The following is a 17210-nucleotide window of genomic DNA, read 5'->3' as shown; positions in this document are numbered from 1 at the left end:
TGCACAACTGGGGTAGGCAGCAGAGTTGGTCCAAATTGCTCTTAACACCCATACAAGGTGACAAGGCATACATTCTTGTCTGGAGCATGAATCCAGCCATCCTGGGACTTGGCCATCACATGCTTGAACCAAGATTTTGCCTACTTTTGCTCAGAGGTTCCCATGTTTCACTGAGGATAAAAGTGAATCTTGGAGACAACAATGCACCGGTTTGCAGGCTGAAAGTATGAACATGTATCTGTCACCCAGAGTCTGGTTTAGGATCATAGAATCATTAAGGTTGGAAATGACCTCCAAGATCATCGAGTCCAGCCTCTGAGTGAACACCACCCTGTTAACTAAACCAATAGCACTGAGTGCCATGTCCAGTTGTTTCTTGAATGCTTCCAGGGATGGTGACTCCACCACTTCCCTAGGCAGCCCATTCCAATGCTTAACCACCCTTTCCGTGAACCAGTTCTTCCTGTGGTCCAATCTGAACTTCCCCTGGCACAGCTTCAGGCCATTCCTCTTGTCCTATTGCTTGTTGCCTGGGAGAAGAGGCCAATCCCCACCTGGCTACAGCCTCCTTTCAGGTGGTTATAGAGAGCACTAAGGTCTCCCCTCTGAGAAAAACAACATTTTGCATAAACAATATCCCTTGGTTTAGTGTTTTCTTCCCAAGCCATGCTTAGCAGTATGACTTACAGTCATAGTCCTAGGCTATAGCAGCGCATATATCTATGCGGTGATTTTTTGACATTCAACTATGAAAGCATCAGCTGGGAGCACCTGACATTCTGTTTTGGGTGAGTGCAATAGCGGTAGGTTCTGGGAGGACCTATGATAATGTCATTAATTGCACCTCTTCTAGCTTTGATATTTTGTGGTTTCCAAGCTAGCTCTACGTCACTGCCCCTGTTTTAAAGCACTGACTTTGCCAGCTCCCTGGCTTTTTCAGAGTTAGTTCAAATGCCTCCCTGGCACTCTGTTGAAAATCAGCCCTGGCTAGATCCAGAACTTTGCTTTATTACAGTGACAGTCTGTTGTTCCATTTATTTATAGCCACTGCTGGGTGCTCTAAAGGTCAAGCTGTTTCCTCACAGCATTTCCAAATGGGCAGTACAGGGTATCTCTCTGCATTACTGTTTGGCTACTGTGACTTTCCCATTGAAAAGTAACCTTGCTCTCTGAGTGTTCAAGTGACATCTCCTGCCTGCTTGAGAAGAGGGTCCAATTTCTGAGATCTGCCAGGTGATGACATGAGGTAATCCACTGACCTTTATCAGGCATTCTGTGCAGGACGCAACCATCAGTGCTCGTTCCAGTTTTGGGAAAGCAGTACTATAATCACTATTTGATCTATGCAGCTGAAATTCCTAATTCTCATTGTCCAAGGAAGATGGCTGCCTGCAGGGAAAGGACCAGAGGGGGCAGGGGAATCATCAACACTGGCACATATGTGAAGAAGAAAAAATAGTCATTACTTACCCTATGATAACTATGTTCCTTCCAATTACTGTTGTAATCAATATGGATCCTGTGGCCAAGCTTGTCTTATTTTTCACAGTCCTCAGCAATACAGACTTTGAATTGTAAAGCTGCTGCTGATACAGGGTCATAGCTACCCTGACCTTTACCCAGTACAATGGGAATTCATGTGTATGATTCTAATAGACACACTATTAAAAATGAAATAATGATTGTCTTGCCTGTATGTATGTATATACACCCACAGTCCATACTGAATACAGCGTTTCAGAGAATCAACTACCTCGGAGTAAATACCTGTTGTTTATTTTATGCTTCTATTTTACTGGAATATTTATAATATATTGTCAGTGTATTACAAAATGGCTCTTGTTGCCATGACAAATTAGCCTTTTTAAGTGGTGAATTTCCTGCACCTTCTAAAATAATTTTCTTGAAATACTTGCTGTTTTTATTATTGGCGCTTACTTTAATTACCATTTTGAAATGAACGGAATGGGAGGTACAACAGATTATCATTACTTATATGTTCAGTAGTTAAATTCATAGCTTGAAAACCAAATGTAACAAAATGCCCCACAGCTCTTTAACACTTTGCTTTATACAGTTGCAGAAAAACCTTAATTCATGTTTATACAATCAGCTGTAGAGTGTTAAGGCTTCCAGGCAATGTGGTAGCTCACTAACACACCACCCATATGGGCTTTGTTTATCCTTTTAAGCATCATCTGGAGGGTCTAAAAAACCACTTTTTAGGAAAAAATAGAGTTGTTGGAGCAGAAAGGTCCTTAAAAACATTTCTGTCTTGGCATAATATTCTGTTTGACGTGGTTGCAAAGTCGTTTCTGCTTCTGTACTGTGACTCAGTAAGTTACTAGTTTAAGACAAAGGGAAAGTACTTTTTAATTTACCCAGAGTGTTCTGAGCTATATATTGTGCCTTTTGAGAAAGACACCTTTTCTGTTGTGGAAACCCATTGTAATGATCAGATTGAAATCAGGGTGCTGTATCTATGGAAAACACTGGAACCTGAAGTCCTTTTTACTAAAGCTCCTCTGTCTTTTACAAGACCCCAGCTATACCATTTATCCCAACTGTTTTTCCAAAATGACTGATAGATGAGTTAAATTCTTTCTTAGTGTGGACCCTTAATATTCCTAATATTATCTCCCTGTACTTGTACTAGGAGGGCATAGTCCTTAGCTGAGGTTATCATTTTGGAATGCTGTAGTGTAACTGATATCTATGACCTCTTAATAAGCATCAGGAGCAAGAGATTGGGATCATTCTACAACATGCCCTGGGGGTACTTTCTCTTCAAGAAGCCAAGCTGGAACTGTTCAACTTTTTTCTTTCTTTCAGTTTTTTACCTTCGGGGGAAATTGATCGATTTGGAGATGATTATTCCATAATCTCCGAATTTTTCTCTTCTACACTGCAATGGGAACTCCTTGAAGTTTAAAGGAATGAGTCTCTCGTGTACACTGTGGAATGAACCCAAGGAGTTTATGGGGAGAGGAGCCCTTTTAGCACAGTCAGTGTAGTTTTAGGCAAGCTTGAAACTAAAATACCAGGAAGATCTATGGACAGAAAAGGGTAAATTTGTTATTAATTTTGTCTGACTAGGTGTGATCATTTCTCTCAATGGATGCTTCATTTGGGATTTACTTTCTGGAGGAAGAAACTGGGGTTTCCCAAAAATGTAGACGTATGAAAGACATGGTAGAACTGAAGGTTATCATTGAAACGAAGTATAAAAGATGAGCTGGCAGTCAACTTCTGAAATATTCAAACTTCTCAAGGAGTATTTGTCATGGATTTAATAATGACATGAAAGGCTGGAACTTCATGTGTGAAATTTTGTTTCAAATTTACTCTTGACAGTGTTATCAAAATCATGTCATTATACATGTACAAGTAAAGCGATTTAATATTTTTGTCTGTAATATTGCTGAAGCATATGAAATGGAGGAATTTATTTTGCCTTTATGTAAAAACGAGGAAAGTGTTCTTTCAGGACAGGGAATGGACTGGAGCATGTCAAGATGTCTTTTGAAATAGGGCTCTACATATGAGTGCCATGGATTGGCACTTAGTCAATATGTATAATATATGGGAAATAGGTTTAAATTTCATAAAAATACCTGTCACTGGTTTATTGCCTCCCTCACCGTGACCATAACTGGTGTCTCTCATTTGTTTTACTGCTGGATCCCAGCAGGAAGTGCAGTCTAATGACTGAAGGAAGGTTGAGTGACTCATGCGGGGGAGGCTGGAGAAGGGTCAAGTTTTTCAAGTACTTTGCAAGGCTTCTACCAGCTGTAAAAGCAAAGCAAAGGGAAATGAAACTGGCAGTTGCTAATTCACCTTTCTCTGACAAATGCAGGCTTCAGCATGAGTGCATAACACATCAGTTTTACCATTAACACATTAATTAATGTCATTAATTTTTCATGAGTATGTGTTTGTTTCTTCTTGTTGTTATCTGACTTTAGTACATGACCAGGAATGATACTTGGATTTTTGCAAAACACTGAGCATGTTAGATTTTTCCTGTAAATTCTGTTTCTAAGCAACACCTCTTTGTCTTGAACTATTTTAGTGTGTCAATAACCACAGGTTTCTGTATAATTCTAATTATTCTTCTAAACCGCCTTTGAAATACTTAAAACAGGTTTAATATTTGCTCCTTCTGTTATGATTAGAATATTGTGTATTACGGGATAATCGTTTCTGCACAGGCATCTGTCAAGCCTGACTGGAGAATGTTTTTCAATTTTTGTCCGTAGGTTGTTGTCTGTAATCTTTGCTTCACTGAAACCAGTGGAAAAGTCGTTATTATGTTCACAGAGGGCAGGATTGCTACTAGAGAGTTCAAATACTCATTCTGTTTCTCTCAGGATTCTTCTCCCTGCCCCCTTGATCTCTGCCTTTCTATTGCTCTGTCATTTAAAAATAGTCAGTGCTTAACTAACTTGTTTTCAAATAGTACTTCCCAAACAAGTGACAGGCTGTGGTATTAACCACAGTTATTTGCAATAATTTCCCATGGCAGGTAAGTTTGAAAGTAGAAAAGCTTCCCCTGTCTGCCATGATGCCAGGTGCTCCCTGGTAAAGAAAAGGCCGAGGAAATGGAAGAATGCAGTTTATCTTATTAAAATTAGATTCTGCCTCTTTTGTGACTCTCTCTGCCTGCCACTGTCGTTGATTTTTATCTTGTTATTTAGTGTACTTGCTACTGAGACTACTTTTCTGTCCCTGTTATCTCTATACTTTCGATTCTTTTACTGAGGGTTTCTGGAGTTGTGCTTTTATTTCTTTTGCCTTTTTTTCTATCAGCAGGTCAGGTATCCCTGCAGTTCTCCCTTTGGCTGAGAAGGGTACAAATGATTTTCTGTGGTGCTGGAATATCCCACTGCTTCTCCTTCTTGTCTGTTCTCCCTCCTTTTGCACTCCACTCTTCTACAGTTTTTTCCCTTTTTCCTCTACAATATCTAGAGTGGTGCTACTATTCCTATTGAGTACCTCAGTATTTCAGCAAGAATAGCAGTGTGAAATTCACTCAAAATATTTGGTTTTGTTCTACAGCCTCTGCTGGACTTGATGATGCTTTTTATAGGTACCAACAATACAGCTACAATCTCAGGTCTACAGCCCATGTTATTTGCACAGGCATAAATTGCAACAGGTTCATTCTTGATTTCATCACTTTATAAGTATTTTTGTAAATTTTCCAGCTTTTGTATGTTTCTTTAGGAATACACAATTGTGGCTACCACTGAATGTATCAGAAATTCCCAAGTGGTGGGAACAATTGCCCCTCACAGCATGGGACAAAAGAGTGTCTGGAATTCCACAGAGCATATGATTTTTTTGTCAGTGCAGCCATAGCTGGCACTGACATACTGTTGAGGGTGAGTTTGTGGATATAGACTTGGCTTCATGAGAGGCATGGAGCCTTTTCCATTGCATTTCAGTTACTGGACTGTGCCTGAAGTGCCTAAAAATTACTTGTGCAGCTCTCCTCTATGGGCATGGATTGAGGCCCAGTACAAATTAAAGGCTGAATTCTAGCTCTTACAAAATTCATCATCTTGGATAGGGAATCAAAGAACATCTCTGTATGCTGACTCCCACAGATTTTTTTTTCATACAGTGGTTTTGAAACTTCACCTCAGTCAGTAGATCCATGATGGTGGTGAACAGGGCTCTGATGAATAGATATATGTTCACAGTATCAGAATTATTCTTTGCATGGGGGGAAACCTTATGTTTTATATGCCTGTAAGAATTGCACAAGACCTTTCATTCTCCAAGTTCCAAAAATTTTTTGCAACTATTTACCTACGATAGCATGAAATGTAGCCAGCTTTGCAGAAGACAGCAGCTAAGACCCATGAGACATAGCAGGGGGAGACAGGAAACTCAGTCCAAGAATAATGTGGCAAGCCTCCTGTCCTTGTGAAAAATGCCACAGGATCTCAGTGTCCACAGAAAGCACCACAAGTTATGAGATGAGAGTGGGTGGATTATTCCACACACACAGTTAAAATTTGGCTGATGCTTTGCTTTCCAGGTGAGCAGTACTCATGGAAGTCCTGTGTTCCAGAATGGAGTGGCTCTTCTTTGTCACCCCTTTGTTTCAGAGGTAACTGGCAGCACAAGCTCTTTTACCATGCACAGGGGGTGTCCTTGCTCAGCCAGCCATAGCCAGGGAAACCATTCTGCTTCCGAGGGCTCTTGGTCCCAGACATTTTGAGTCAAGGGAGAAGTGGCTCAGAGTAGTGTTCAGCCCTAAAGTTGTATTCTGGCCCTCCCTTGTCTCCTCATATCTGCTCTCTGGGAGCTCTAGCACAATATTTTGACTTGTGAGCCCAGAGGGTTGACTGTGTGGCAGACGCTTAAGGTAATTATGGGCTTACTTATACATTTTGCTGTCAAGTTATGTAATTTTTGATAGCGGGCATAATGTATGCTTTCTAATACACACTCATGGAAGCTTAAGGTTCTGCCTCTTATAACATAGCTTAAAAGTCAAACCACATGTTTTAACAGACCCCAGTACAATTGCCATAAGATGCATGCAGCATTCCACCCTTTCCTTCCATAACATTCTTGGATGTATAAATACAGGGTACTCTGTGGAAGAAAAGTCTGGATCTGAGGCCTTTAACTGTGATATGTGGAATGTGTTTACCAAACTATGGTAACTATTAGGTGTACAGGAGGTGTTGTGAATGTAAGTAGTCAATACGCTCTTAGTGAATTGAGACATAGAATAATCATTCTTCCATCAGCCAAGTGCAGTAAATGTGGTTTGCAATCCAAATGTTATTTGCATAGTTTACAGGCTTGCCAGCTATTTTCCTAATGAAGTATATAGTTTTATCAGAATGTTATGTCTACTTCTGAGGAAGGGGAATGGGAAAAGCAGAGAACAACACCTTTTAAAAACAAATGACAAAGAAAATTTAATTATTTTGTTATTGACTTAAAGTAAGTTTTCATTATGGTTGTATTTGGTGATACTGGAACTGAAGAAATTTTACTTTTGTTAACTTTTCCTCTGCTCCCATGGAAGTGTCCTTTCTTTGGATGGAAGAGAATTTTTCAGCAAGCATCTTTTTCTTAAGGAGATATTGCAACTTCTGTCTGGCTCTAAGTGGTTCATTGTAGTATCCTCTTTTTTCTTCATTCTTATGCATTGCTTAAAATGCTGGATAAGAGACTCTTCTTTCTTACTGCTTCTCAATGAGCAGTTAAATCATATCGAAAAAAGAGTAATCACAGGTTAATTAGATTGCATATAAGCTTTAGGGACATGGCTCCAATACAGAACTCTGTAGTTTTCTTTCGTATAGTAGCATTTGCCTTAAAAGGTGTTTTATGTTAAAATTCCAGCATAATTACATTGTATGTTTCAACTGAAAAAATAATTTGCAATTAGCATTTCTGGTAGCATTTAATCTATAAGATACATGGGCAGCCTTTTTTTTCTCCCCTTAAGAAGCTGTCCACCTCCAAAAAGTATCTATAGTCTTACATGGATAGTTAGTCTACACTGGTGAAATGCTTCAAAAATACCATATGTAATGTTATGTTATTGTGTAAATAAAGACTGCAGCACTCCCTTTTTTCAGACCTCATAGGCATAATCAGGTGTACCATATTTGAAGAAACACTAAGCCTGTCTAGGCAAAATGCCTGTAGGACCTTGTACTTCTCCCTCTATTTCTGTTTCTTTGCCTTTTTTTTTTTTTTTTTTTTTTAACATACCTGGCTCAGATTTATGTAGCTCATTTGAAGTTCATGTAGTGAGTGTATTAATCATTCAAAGACCAATAGCTAAATAAAGTTATTTTGCCTTAAAATTTGTGACTCCAAAACTGATCTCAGGAGTTGTCTTCTGCTCTTTAGCATGATCCTTCTGTACCCAGTCTGCACTGTTTTCTGTGAGCTGGAGCAGAAGGCAGGGAAGAACAAAATTCTTATTCCTAATCTAAGGCATACTTGGTGAATTGTTTCCTCCCTGATATTTAAAATTAGACCCATCCACTAAGCTTACTTTCACAGCATTACCACTGTTTTCTCTAAGCTGAGGAAGCATAAAGTAATTATTCCCAGACTGAAAGCTAGTAAACTTCAGACTAGAAGTTACCTTTACAGGTAAAGGTAAGTAATTTCACAGAATATTAACCTTCTTCACATTGCCTCATTATTCAAAGCTGGGTCTTTCCAACTTCTTGTCTTCACCTGCAAGTTCTCATTAATTTTTAAAATTTCTTACCTTTCTTCCATTGTTTGTTATATTTGCTTCGAATACAGAAGATACTTGTGCTGGTAGAAAGGGAATGATGCACATTTGCTATGCCAAGTTTTTTTAAAAAATACTTATGAGTAGTAGAAATCCATTCATCAAAAACTATTGTTTCTCATTTTAAGGACTTTTGTGTTATGATTATTTGTCTGTCCTTTCAGTAGATTCATAAATGAAAGAACCAACATGGTTATTCAATACAGATTTGAGGAAGAAAGTGAGGAAATGTTTCTATTAAATTGTTGACAAGAAAATTAATGAAAGCCATTGCTCCCTCATGAAGAAAATAGGTTTAAAGTCCACACATTTCTTCCATTGTTAAGCTGTGAGTAGATTTCAAGCTATTTAAAACTGCTGATCCTGAAAACCCAACCTTCGTGAAGGAGGTTCAGAGAATGCATAGTGGAATCTGGAGGAGACCTGGTGAGGATAGATGAGTTACACAAATTCCTGTTACTTTTCATAAGTAATTGCTTACTTATTCTTACTTATGTCAGAATCCTCTGCTTTGTGTAGATAACTAGTAACAATGTTTTCATCCAGAGAAAGGCATACATTTATACAGGTATATATTTTTTAATAATTTTAATAATTTGAACTTCCATTTTGCAGTGATTGGTGAAGAAATACTGAATGTGTCTCTCTTAAATGCTGCCTATTTGAAATTTAGCTCCTGATGTGACAGTACTTCTTTGCCTTATGTCTTTGGTGTATTTATCCTCACAGTCTCAGAAAGGTTATGAGGATGATTAAAAATTAAATAAAAAATGAAGTCATTTTACTTAAGAGTTACTTAAGGTGAGATACACGTGAGGTTGTGATCCTGAAACAGTTTCCCTAAAAGACACCCTTCTTGCACACTTAGTGGTCTCTTCTCTTGCCTGGGGCTCAAAGCTACCAGTTTTCTCTAAGCTGAGTAAGCATAAAGAAATTATTTGTAGACTGAAAAGCAGTTCAGACAAGAATTTAACTTTACAGGCACAGGTAAGTAATTTCACTGACTAATAACATTCTCCAGATTGCTTTGTTCCTTTGGCCATCCCACAATCTAATGCTTTTCACCATTTCTTTAAGGCCATTAGTGAAGGAAACTTTAGCATATGAAGTGAAATGGTATACCCGGAAATTATTATTCAGGAATGCTCCGTTCCAAATTTAGGGCATTAAGATGCACAGATTATTTTAAAAGGAAAAGAAACACCCAAGAAAGACAGAATAAGAAGTCTGCCTTGCCTGTTCAGTTAGTTTCTAAATAGCATCATGCAGTTGAAGTGCAGGAAAGTGCTGCTGGAGATCCTTATTCAGTGGTATTGCATTTCTCACTCTTGCTTGCCCCTTTCCCCCTTTGGCTTAAGGGGAAATCAGAAATATATGGCATTCCAGGATGAAATTACTGGTACAATGCAGACAATATTTAATTAGAATTGTAAGTTAGGCTTTCCCTTATATGAGTTATGCCAATTAATACTGTTACAGAGAAGCAAGTCATGGTCTGTGCAGATACAACCAATCATTCCCACAAGAGATTTCCATATAGCTATAAAACTGAAACTGTAAAACATGTTTTCTGTGTTGCTCTTTTCCCATACAGTTTACACCATTGCATTTGGGATAAAAATTGAATCCTTGTGACTCTGAATTTAAATTTTGTTGAACTTGACTGAGAAGATCTGGAGGTATCAAATTTGGAACAAAATTACTTTGCTACATGCTTGATTTAAACTACTGGGTTTAAACTACTGGGTTGATTTAAACTACTGGGTCCTATTCATCAAAAGTTGTATTTTAGAAAAAAATTTCTGTGAATCTTCATGAAAAGGATAGCAGGCTCTTATATAAATCCCTATTGTTCATAGAAATGTATTCAGAAGTGTGTGTCTTGCTTGACTTCTCTAATATCTATCTCTGCAACTCCAAAGTAAAGAATGAGGCTTTAAAAATTAGAGGGCAACATCTGTTAAGTCTGGCTGTTTTGCATATCTATATACTATATAAATATGTTCAAATGATTTGAAAACAGGTATGCATAAAAGTATAACCAACATTTAGTTTGCTGACCATAAGGTGCTACTCATTGAGACCAGATTATGACTTGCAAATGGATCTCCAGTCTTAAGTAACTTTACAGATTTGTAAAAAGTCTTCTCTGAAAGGATGGCAAATCATCTTAAGTAAAGTGAAGTGAATAACATGATTGCTAAAATCTTTAATTGCTGAATAAAAATCTTAATAGCTGAAAGGATGCAGAGGTGCCTGAGATCCATGTTTCTTGCACTGAAAGCTAACAAGACAGTCCTCTGCTCTTTCACCCTCATTACCACTCCAGTTTAATTCATGAAACTTACAAGATTTAAGTATTGGCATGAATAAATGTGACCACACAAAACAATAAACAGGATTGTGTTTCTGTGCTTTTCAGTCAATGATGTTAAAAGCAGAACTTGCATCCAAAACTGGGGAGCAGAAGTTTGGATTTCAATGCAGTCACTTCAACATAAATAAAGATTAACCTTTTCTCTAGAAGATGCAGTTAGGTATTTGGCAGCTTTCTTCAGCCTTTTATTTGGTGTTACTTATTGCTGTTTGCTAGAGAAAGTGAAGAAGGAAATACCTGAGGAAAGGGCCCTCTGCCTAGTGCAATAATCAGATTGATTTGGGAGCCAAAGCTATATCTGTTCAAAAACTTAATTCAAAGTACGCACGTTTAGTGAAGTATAGGAGGGCTGAGCACCAGCAAATAATGGATGTTGAGGCCCTGGTATTGCTGAAGTTATCCAGTATTTTGCATTGTGGTCTGGGTATCAAAAGGGAAGAGAGTGATTAAGCAGAAAATCTTATTGCTTAGGCTGGAGTAACGGGATTATTGTGCAAAGACTCTTGCAGCAGTGAGCAGTAACTGTGTTACATCTGTATTGGATACTATAATGCCATGCACACAGTTTAGCTCTCTAAGAAAGAGAGTTGTACTCACGTTCAAGTAAAGAACAACTCTTTCTCAGGATGCTGCTTCATTCTGGGGCTGGCAGGATCCCCAGTAGCTTGGGTATTTCATGTTTGCTTTAATGCACAGTGTGCAAGTGCCAAATCAGTATTTGATTTGCAAAGGACAGAAATGTACTGGTTTCTGCTTAATTTCCTTGTTGATGTTGTATGTTGTCTCTATGGTGTGACAGTCCTTTCGTAGAGTCAAATTGTTTGAAAAACAATTTTTTTGTAGAAAACAGTAGTTTCACACCTGCGTCCTCTGAACTTGGCAGATGCCTGAATCCAAGTGACAGAGGCTTTATCATGGAAGGCAGAAGTGCAGTTTATTTCCAATGCATTGCTCACCTGTAGAATGTGTCTGTTCACAATTGGCCTGCTGCAAGTTACAGGAGTGTACAGGCACCTTTCTGTACAGGGGAACAGGCTTCTGTCTGTTAGCAATACCTCTGTGTGTCACACCCTCATTACAATGTGTTTCATTTTATATTCCATTTTCCTTGTTAATTTGATCCTGTCAGTAGTTAAAACCAGGTAATTTGATCCAGAAATGATGTGAATCATCTATGGAGAATTGAAGCGTACAGAAATTTAACATGAGAGAGAGACCTGTCTTGCACCTGTTTTTTTTTGCACTAGTATACAGTGACCCTAGAGAAGTTAAACAAGGAATTTTCTTCTGAAAGAGAAGGCAGAAATTCTGCATGATATTAAGGAGAAAAGAGCCTCAGGGAGGATCTTTCAATCACTGTGAGCTGACAAAAGGCTCCAGAGCCGCACAGTCCACTTTTAGTGTCATGTTGAAGAATGGAGACACAGTTCAAGGGTGTGCTATTAGTATCACCAACACAAACTTCAAGTGTTCATGTGATGGAAAGGACCCTGATGTAGACAGCTAGTTCATCTGCTGAGTGGTAGTAACATGAGAATACTACCAGGTCATTTCTTGAGCTCTTGTTAAAATTACGGTTCAAAAAATTCCTCAATAAATTTGAGTCATTGGTTTATTTATCATTCTTTTTAGGCTGAAGCATGATGTTTTTTAAATATAGAAAATGAAAACAAAAGAGAGCAGCCAAGAGAAGCATAGGCACTGCTGTCATCTTTATTATTACCCTGTGCCTCACTCAGGTGGTGCTCACAGTTACCTGGACTACTATCAGACTCATGCCTCGAGGACATCTACAGTGCTCATGAGACAGGGCTTTATAGAGCAGACTCACACAGCACTCTGCTTCAGAAATGAAGTGATTGCCAGCCAGGAGAAATGAAAAGGGAGCATTACATTAATTCCCACTGCAAATGTGATCTGGACCAACAAGCTGTAACCTGCACTGGCAAGAAAATTATCCTCACGACTGTATTTTAAGGGGGAAAAGCATTTTTGGATAAGATGTAAGTCAGTTTCTCTTTGGAGGTGTGGGGGATGGCCATGTTACAAGAGACAGGGTGAAGCTCTGGAGTGGGAAACCATAGAATGGTTCTAGTTAACAACTTTTTGAGGCATCCATGTGTCATTCATCAAACTTGCCTTTTGTCTGTCTGAAAGCAGAACAAACAAAGGAGATGGGCTCCTACATCGTTCTTCTCAGTGAAGTAGATAATCTTGGTTCACTGAGCAGAATATAAAAACAAGTCATTCTCGATGGCATATGCTATAATGAATGCTTGATTTTGAATGTCTGAGAAGAGCACGCCCTCCCCTCAAAGTCACAGTCTGAGTATGACACCCGCAGCTTCCATGACCGAAGAGGCTGAGAAAAATGTTTTAAGGGAGGAAGCCTTGATGGCACATCAAGGTAGGCGTTTATAAACTGTCATGACAAAAAGCCCTGTGTGAGAACAAATAAATACATGAGCTTGCTTTTTTCAATTGATAAAACTCTGTTTACCACAGTTCATAAAAACGGGAGCAGTAATTAGGATCAGTATGCAAATGCTATTTAAACTCTCTGCAATTATTCCCTACCTCAACTATAGTTTTCTTCCCCATTTTCTTTTCTCCTCCAGCACACTGCAGCCAAAACACAACCCACACCAAATTGGCCCTGCAGCATCAAATCCGACAGATCTAAACTGTAATAAAATAAGGCAAACTGAATTCATGAAATTGGAGATTTTATACAGGGCACCTGCCACCTTTTCAGGAGATAACCAGAGGAGTATTCTCTGAGTGAAGCACTTCAGGAGATCTGTCCTCTGTCATGTAGAGGTTCCACATAAAGTAAGATTTGTGGGTGAGAACAGTATTGTAAAGGATGGCTGAAAGGATTCTGAGGGTCAAAGTGGATGACAAAACAGAGCAATAATGTTCTTATATAAAACCATATGCAGTGATGGCATTTCTGCATCTTTCATCAGCCAAAGTTTTGAAGTGCTCTAAAGATGAAATTCTGTAGGAGAATATAATGTTAATCTATACTTCACTCCATAAATCCAACCATGAGAGCCTCTGACATCATACAAAAAGGTTGATTGGCCATTGGTTTTATCTAGATGGCCCAAAACACAGAAACCCAAGAGGACCACAGCACACCACCACAGAATTCATGCATGCTTGCCCCTCTTGAAAGTGTCTGTGTCTGGTCTTTCTGTGCCTCTGGTAACTAACCATGATTCACTGCCAGTACACTGGTCTGGGTGTTGGATGGTTCATCTTCATCTAAGTCTTGGTTCTGGCAAAACACACATTCAGTGCCATCAACAGAAAACAGAAGAATGTGAGTCTGCCAGCCATTTCTTCATCCACACAGTCACCGGGAAGGGTAATGTCAGGAAACTGTGTGGGACCCCACAAGAAAGTGCTCTTGGGTGTACAAGCAGTAGTCATCTCAGGGGGAAGAACAATACATGGAGTCACTGCATGACTCCATACATTATTTCCTCTGTGCCCATGGGACCACAGATGAGTCAGCAACAGTTCATGCTTTGTAGTAAGAAAAGTAGCTGACAATTGTAACAAAATCAGTATGGATGCTTGGTTCTCTTCCAGGGCCAGCGGGAGGTTCTCAACCGACAAAGCCAATGCAGTCTAGTCTATCAGGACATCTGTTGCTTATGAGGGGAGTATTGTAAACAAAGAACAGCCCTTTCTTCTTGTTTTATCTGCTCATTAACAATGTGATGCCTTGTGAACCATAAACATACAGCTTGTGTTAGTTACTGACTTTGGTGCTGATTATAGTGCTGTCAGAAAGGAAGTCGCCTCTTTTCAGAAATTTGCAGCATTGTTGCAGGTCTGGAGTGGATCTGCATCACTGAGGTGAGCAACTATCTTAGGGTGTGATACCAATACCACCAATGGTTGGTTTTCAAACTCCACAGAAAATTCTCTCTGAGAGCTGTAACGCCTACAGTGAAAGACAAAAACTACAACTGTGCTCTGCCAGAGGGAGAACACATGAGAGGCTGAGGCTGTCACCAAAACGTCCTTGCAGGAGCAGGATATTCTTTAAATGAAAATTGCACAGAGATCAGGGGAAGCAGATGATGCCACAATGCAGATAAAAGGTCCTTCCCACCTGGTGAAAGAACCTTGCTCCTGAACTCCTTACTATGTGATTGACTCAGGGTGTGGGGGAACACGACCACCAGACATCCAGGGTGAGAGAAGAGTTGCTCTCCCACAGTTATGCAAATAGTGGCCAATCTTTGCAAGAAGATGACATAAAAACCTCTTAAGTTGTGCATCAAAGAGAAAGATTAAATCCTGTGTGGTTCTGCCAAGTGTCCAGCTAAGTCCCTGAATCATGGAAAATAATTGTGCAAAGGAATCATGGAAAGCTAGGATGTTTTTTAAGTGCTATAATGTTCACAAAAATGAAAAAGTCACTTCTCAAGCCCTATCTCAACTCTTGTGCCCAGGCAGGAGAGATCATACATTTTTCACAATCCTTTTTCTCCTTCAGATGGATTTGGCTAGAGGAGCAAAATAAGCATAGTCTTAGAGGGAGATTTTATTGTGGGGCATTTGTAGGAGATAGGACCAAATCTCCTCAGGGTTTCATTGATGATGACCTACCTCTCCACCAAATTCCTTTGAAAAATCCCACTTCTGTTGCGTTGTTCCTCTTTACTTGGCACTTGATATCTGGGTTTGGCTGTGATTTATCTGATAACTTGAAAGCAAACTGCATCACAATCTTTAGAGGGTTAAATATTCACTGTTGGTGAATGAGTCCCTTTGACCCCAGTAAGACTTCTGCTCATGCAAGAGTAGGGAGTAAATCCTTGTCTCTGGCAGCCCTCAGGCAGTAGTTAGGATTTGTTCTAATTAATGGAGTCTCTAGTAGGAATTATTCTCCATTTCCCAAATACGTAACCAATGAGTTCTTCTGTTAGTTCGTTGTTCTGCTTTAATAGGGCTTTCAAACATTTCCTCTAGGCTTTGAGAGAAGTTGTTTCAAGTGCATTATTCAGTGTTTTAGGCTGTGCTCATCATTGCATTCTTTCTAATCAAAGCACCTCTTCGGTTATTGTGTATATCCATAAACTACAGACAGCATGCAGTACATAGATTTGGCTGCTTTTCCATAGACACTCTGTTTGTTTTTTGTTTTTCTAGCATAGCAACTGAATTTCATCATTCATTTTGTCATTTAGCAATAGAAGACAACTTCACCAAAGAAGCTTACAGTACAAGTAAAATTGGAAGTAAATGGAAGCCATATGTTACTATATTTTCCAAGGTTAAGAAAAAGCTATAGTTTCTGCTACATGGTTTTAGCTGAGAGAGAAGTATACTTTGTTATCAGTAGCCTTGAGTTTTTAGGATTTTTTAAAATATGTATTTATTTTGTTAATGATAGTTTGAAGAATGCATTATGCCCAAAGTGTTCAGAGCAAGGTTGCTGCCTGGCAGTAATCCATTTCTTAACTTATGTACAACTGTGGAGTTATTAATGCTAGTCAGGTTATGTGCAAGGATTCAGGAAAATTCTTTATTCCTCATTGACTCCTGACAGTTATTGTACCTAGGAACTGGGTAACGTGTTCTGAAGTGAGCAATTATGGAAATGTTTACTTCACTGGCTGCATGTAAATGTGTGCAGAGAATGTACCAGAATTTTTCCTTGGGGGTATTTAATTCTCTCCAGGGCAATGAAAATCAAATGATTTCTTTTTTTTTTTTCCTTTCTTTTTTTTTTTTTTTTTCCAAAGCTGGGATGTTTTTTTTAAGTGCTATAATGCAGCTGAATAATGATGAATGCAGTAGACAGAAAAGAAATAGGGAGAGAACTACCAACAGATCTGGAAAACAAATTTTAAGGTGGAAGTTAAAACCAAAAAGGAAAAAAGGGGTTAGGGAGCAAGGGAAAGCTTGTGACAGATTCAGGTTTGCTGGGAAAAGGATATAAAATGGATACTCTAGTATTCAGGAGTAGTACAGTGCATGTAATACATCTGTTTTTTAAGAACATAAGCGATTGGCTCAGTATTGTTCACATTGCAGGGCATCACATTTGCTTGTTAATTAAATGCACTACCAGTACCTACTGTCCCTGAACAGTTGGGGAAAAAAATCCCAATATGTATACATATCTGAAACTTCTATAGATGCATGTGGATCTCATGCAAATCACAGCTGAATTGTTACTGCTGCTTTTTAGTGTCTTTCTCCCCTAGTATTTCACCACTCCTTCTATGTAGCCTTTGTGAAAAGGAAAGTGGTTTACAAAAAAGGAATTTAGGCAAGTGTATAGCTTCTAGGAGAAATTGAATGGGATGTTTTCATCACTGAGATTTTTTTAAAGCCAGCTCATTCTGTAAATGTACATTAAGGTCATATATAATCAGTTTGAACTGAAATCCTGGAAAATCTTACATATTATGTAACCTGTGCCTGAATCCAAACTTACAGTGTACTCAGCGATGAGTGCTTGCCAAAAGGAAACTGAATTTAGTTTTCTGGGCTTTCTAAATGCAATTCTTAATCATATCA

At 38.8% G+C, this 17210-nt stretch overlaps 1 protein-coding gene across 16 annotated transcripts in view; it reads left to right on the top strand.

The window, feature by feature from the left end:
- Positions 1-17210, top strand: part of ZNF521 (zinc finger protein 521) — a 229990-nt gene that overhangs the window by 32466 nt on the left and 180314 nt on the right. For 15 of the 16 annotated variants that reach the window (XR_009488296.1, XM_059859585.1, XM_059859576.1 and 12 more), the window contains one exon: positions 6047-6118. The exons of the other annotated variant lie outside the window; for it this stretch is intronic. Coding sequence is in view for 11 of the 15 variants with exons in the window: in XM_059859567.1 (XP_059715550.1) it covers positions 6047-6118 (72 nt within the window). In the remaining 4 variants the exon portion in view is untranslated. The remainder of the gene's footprint in view (positions 1-6046; positions 6119-17210) is intronic. 16 annotated transcript variants of the gene reach the window in all.

The sequence above is a fragment of the Haemorhous mexicanus genome, chromosome 1, assembly GCF_027477595.1.
Source record: "Haemorhous mexicanus isolate bHaeMex1 chromosome 1, bHaeMex1.pri, whole genome shotgun sequence".
Lineage (NCBI taxonomy): Eukaryota > Metazoa > Chordata > Aves > Passeriformes > Fringillidae > Haemorhous > Haemorhous mexicanus.
Note: the sequence above shows the minus strand (reverse complement) of the source record. Positions and strands in the feature narration are given on the sequence as shown.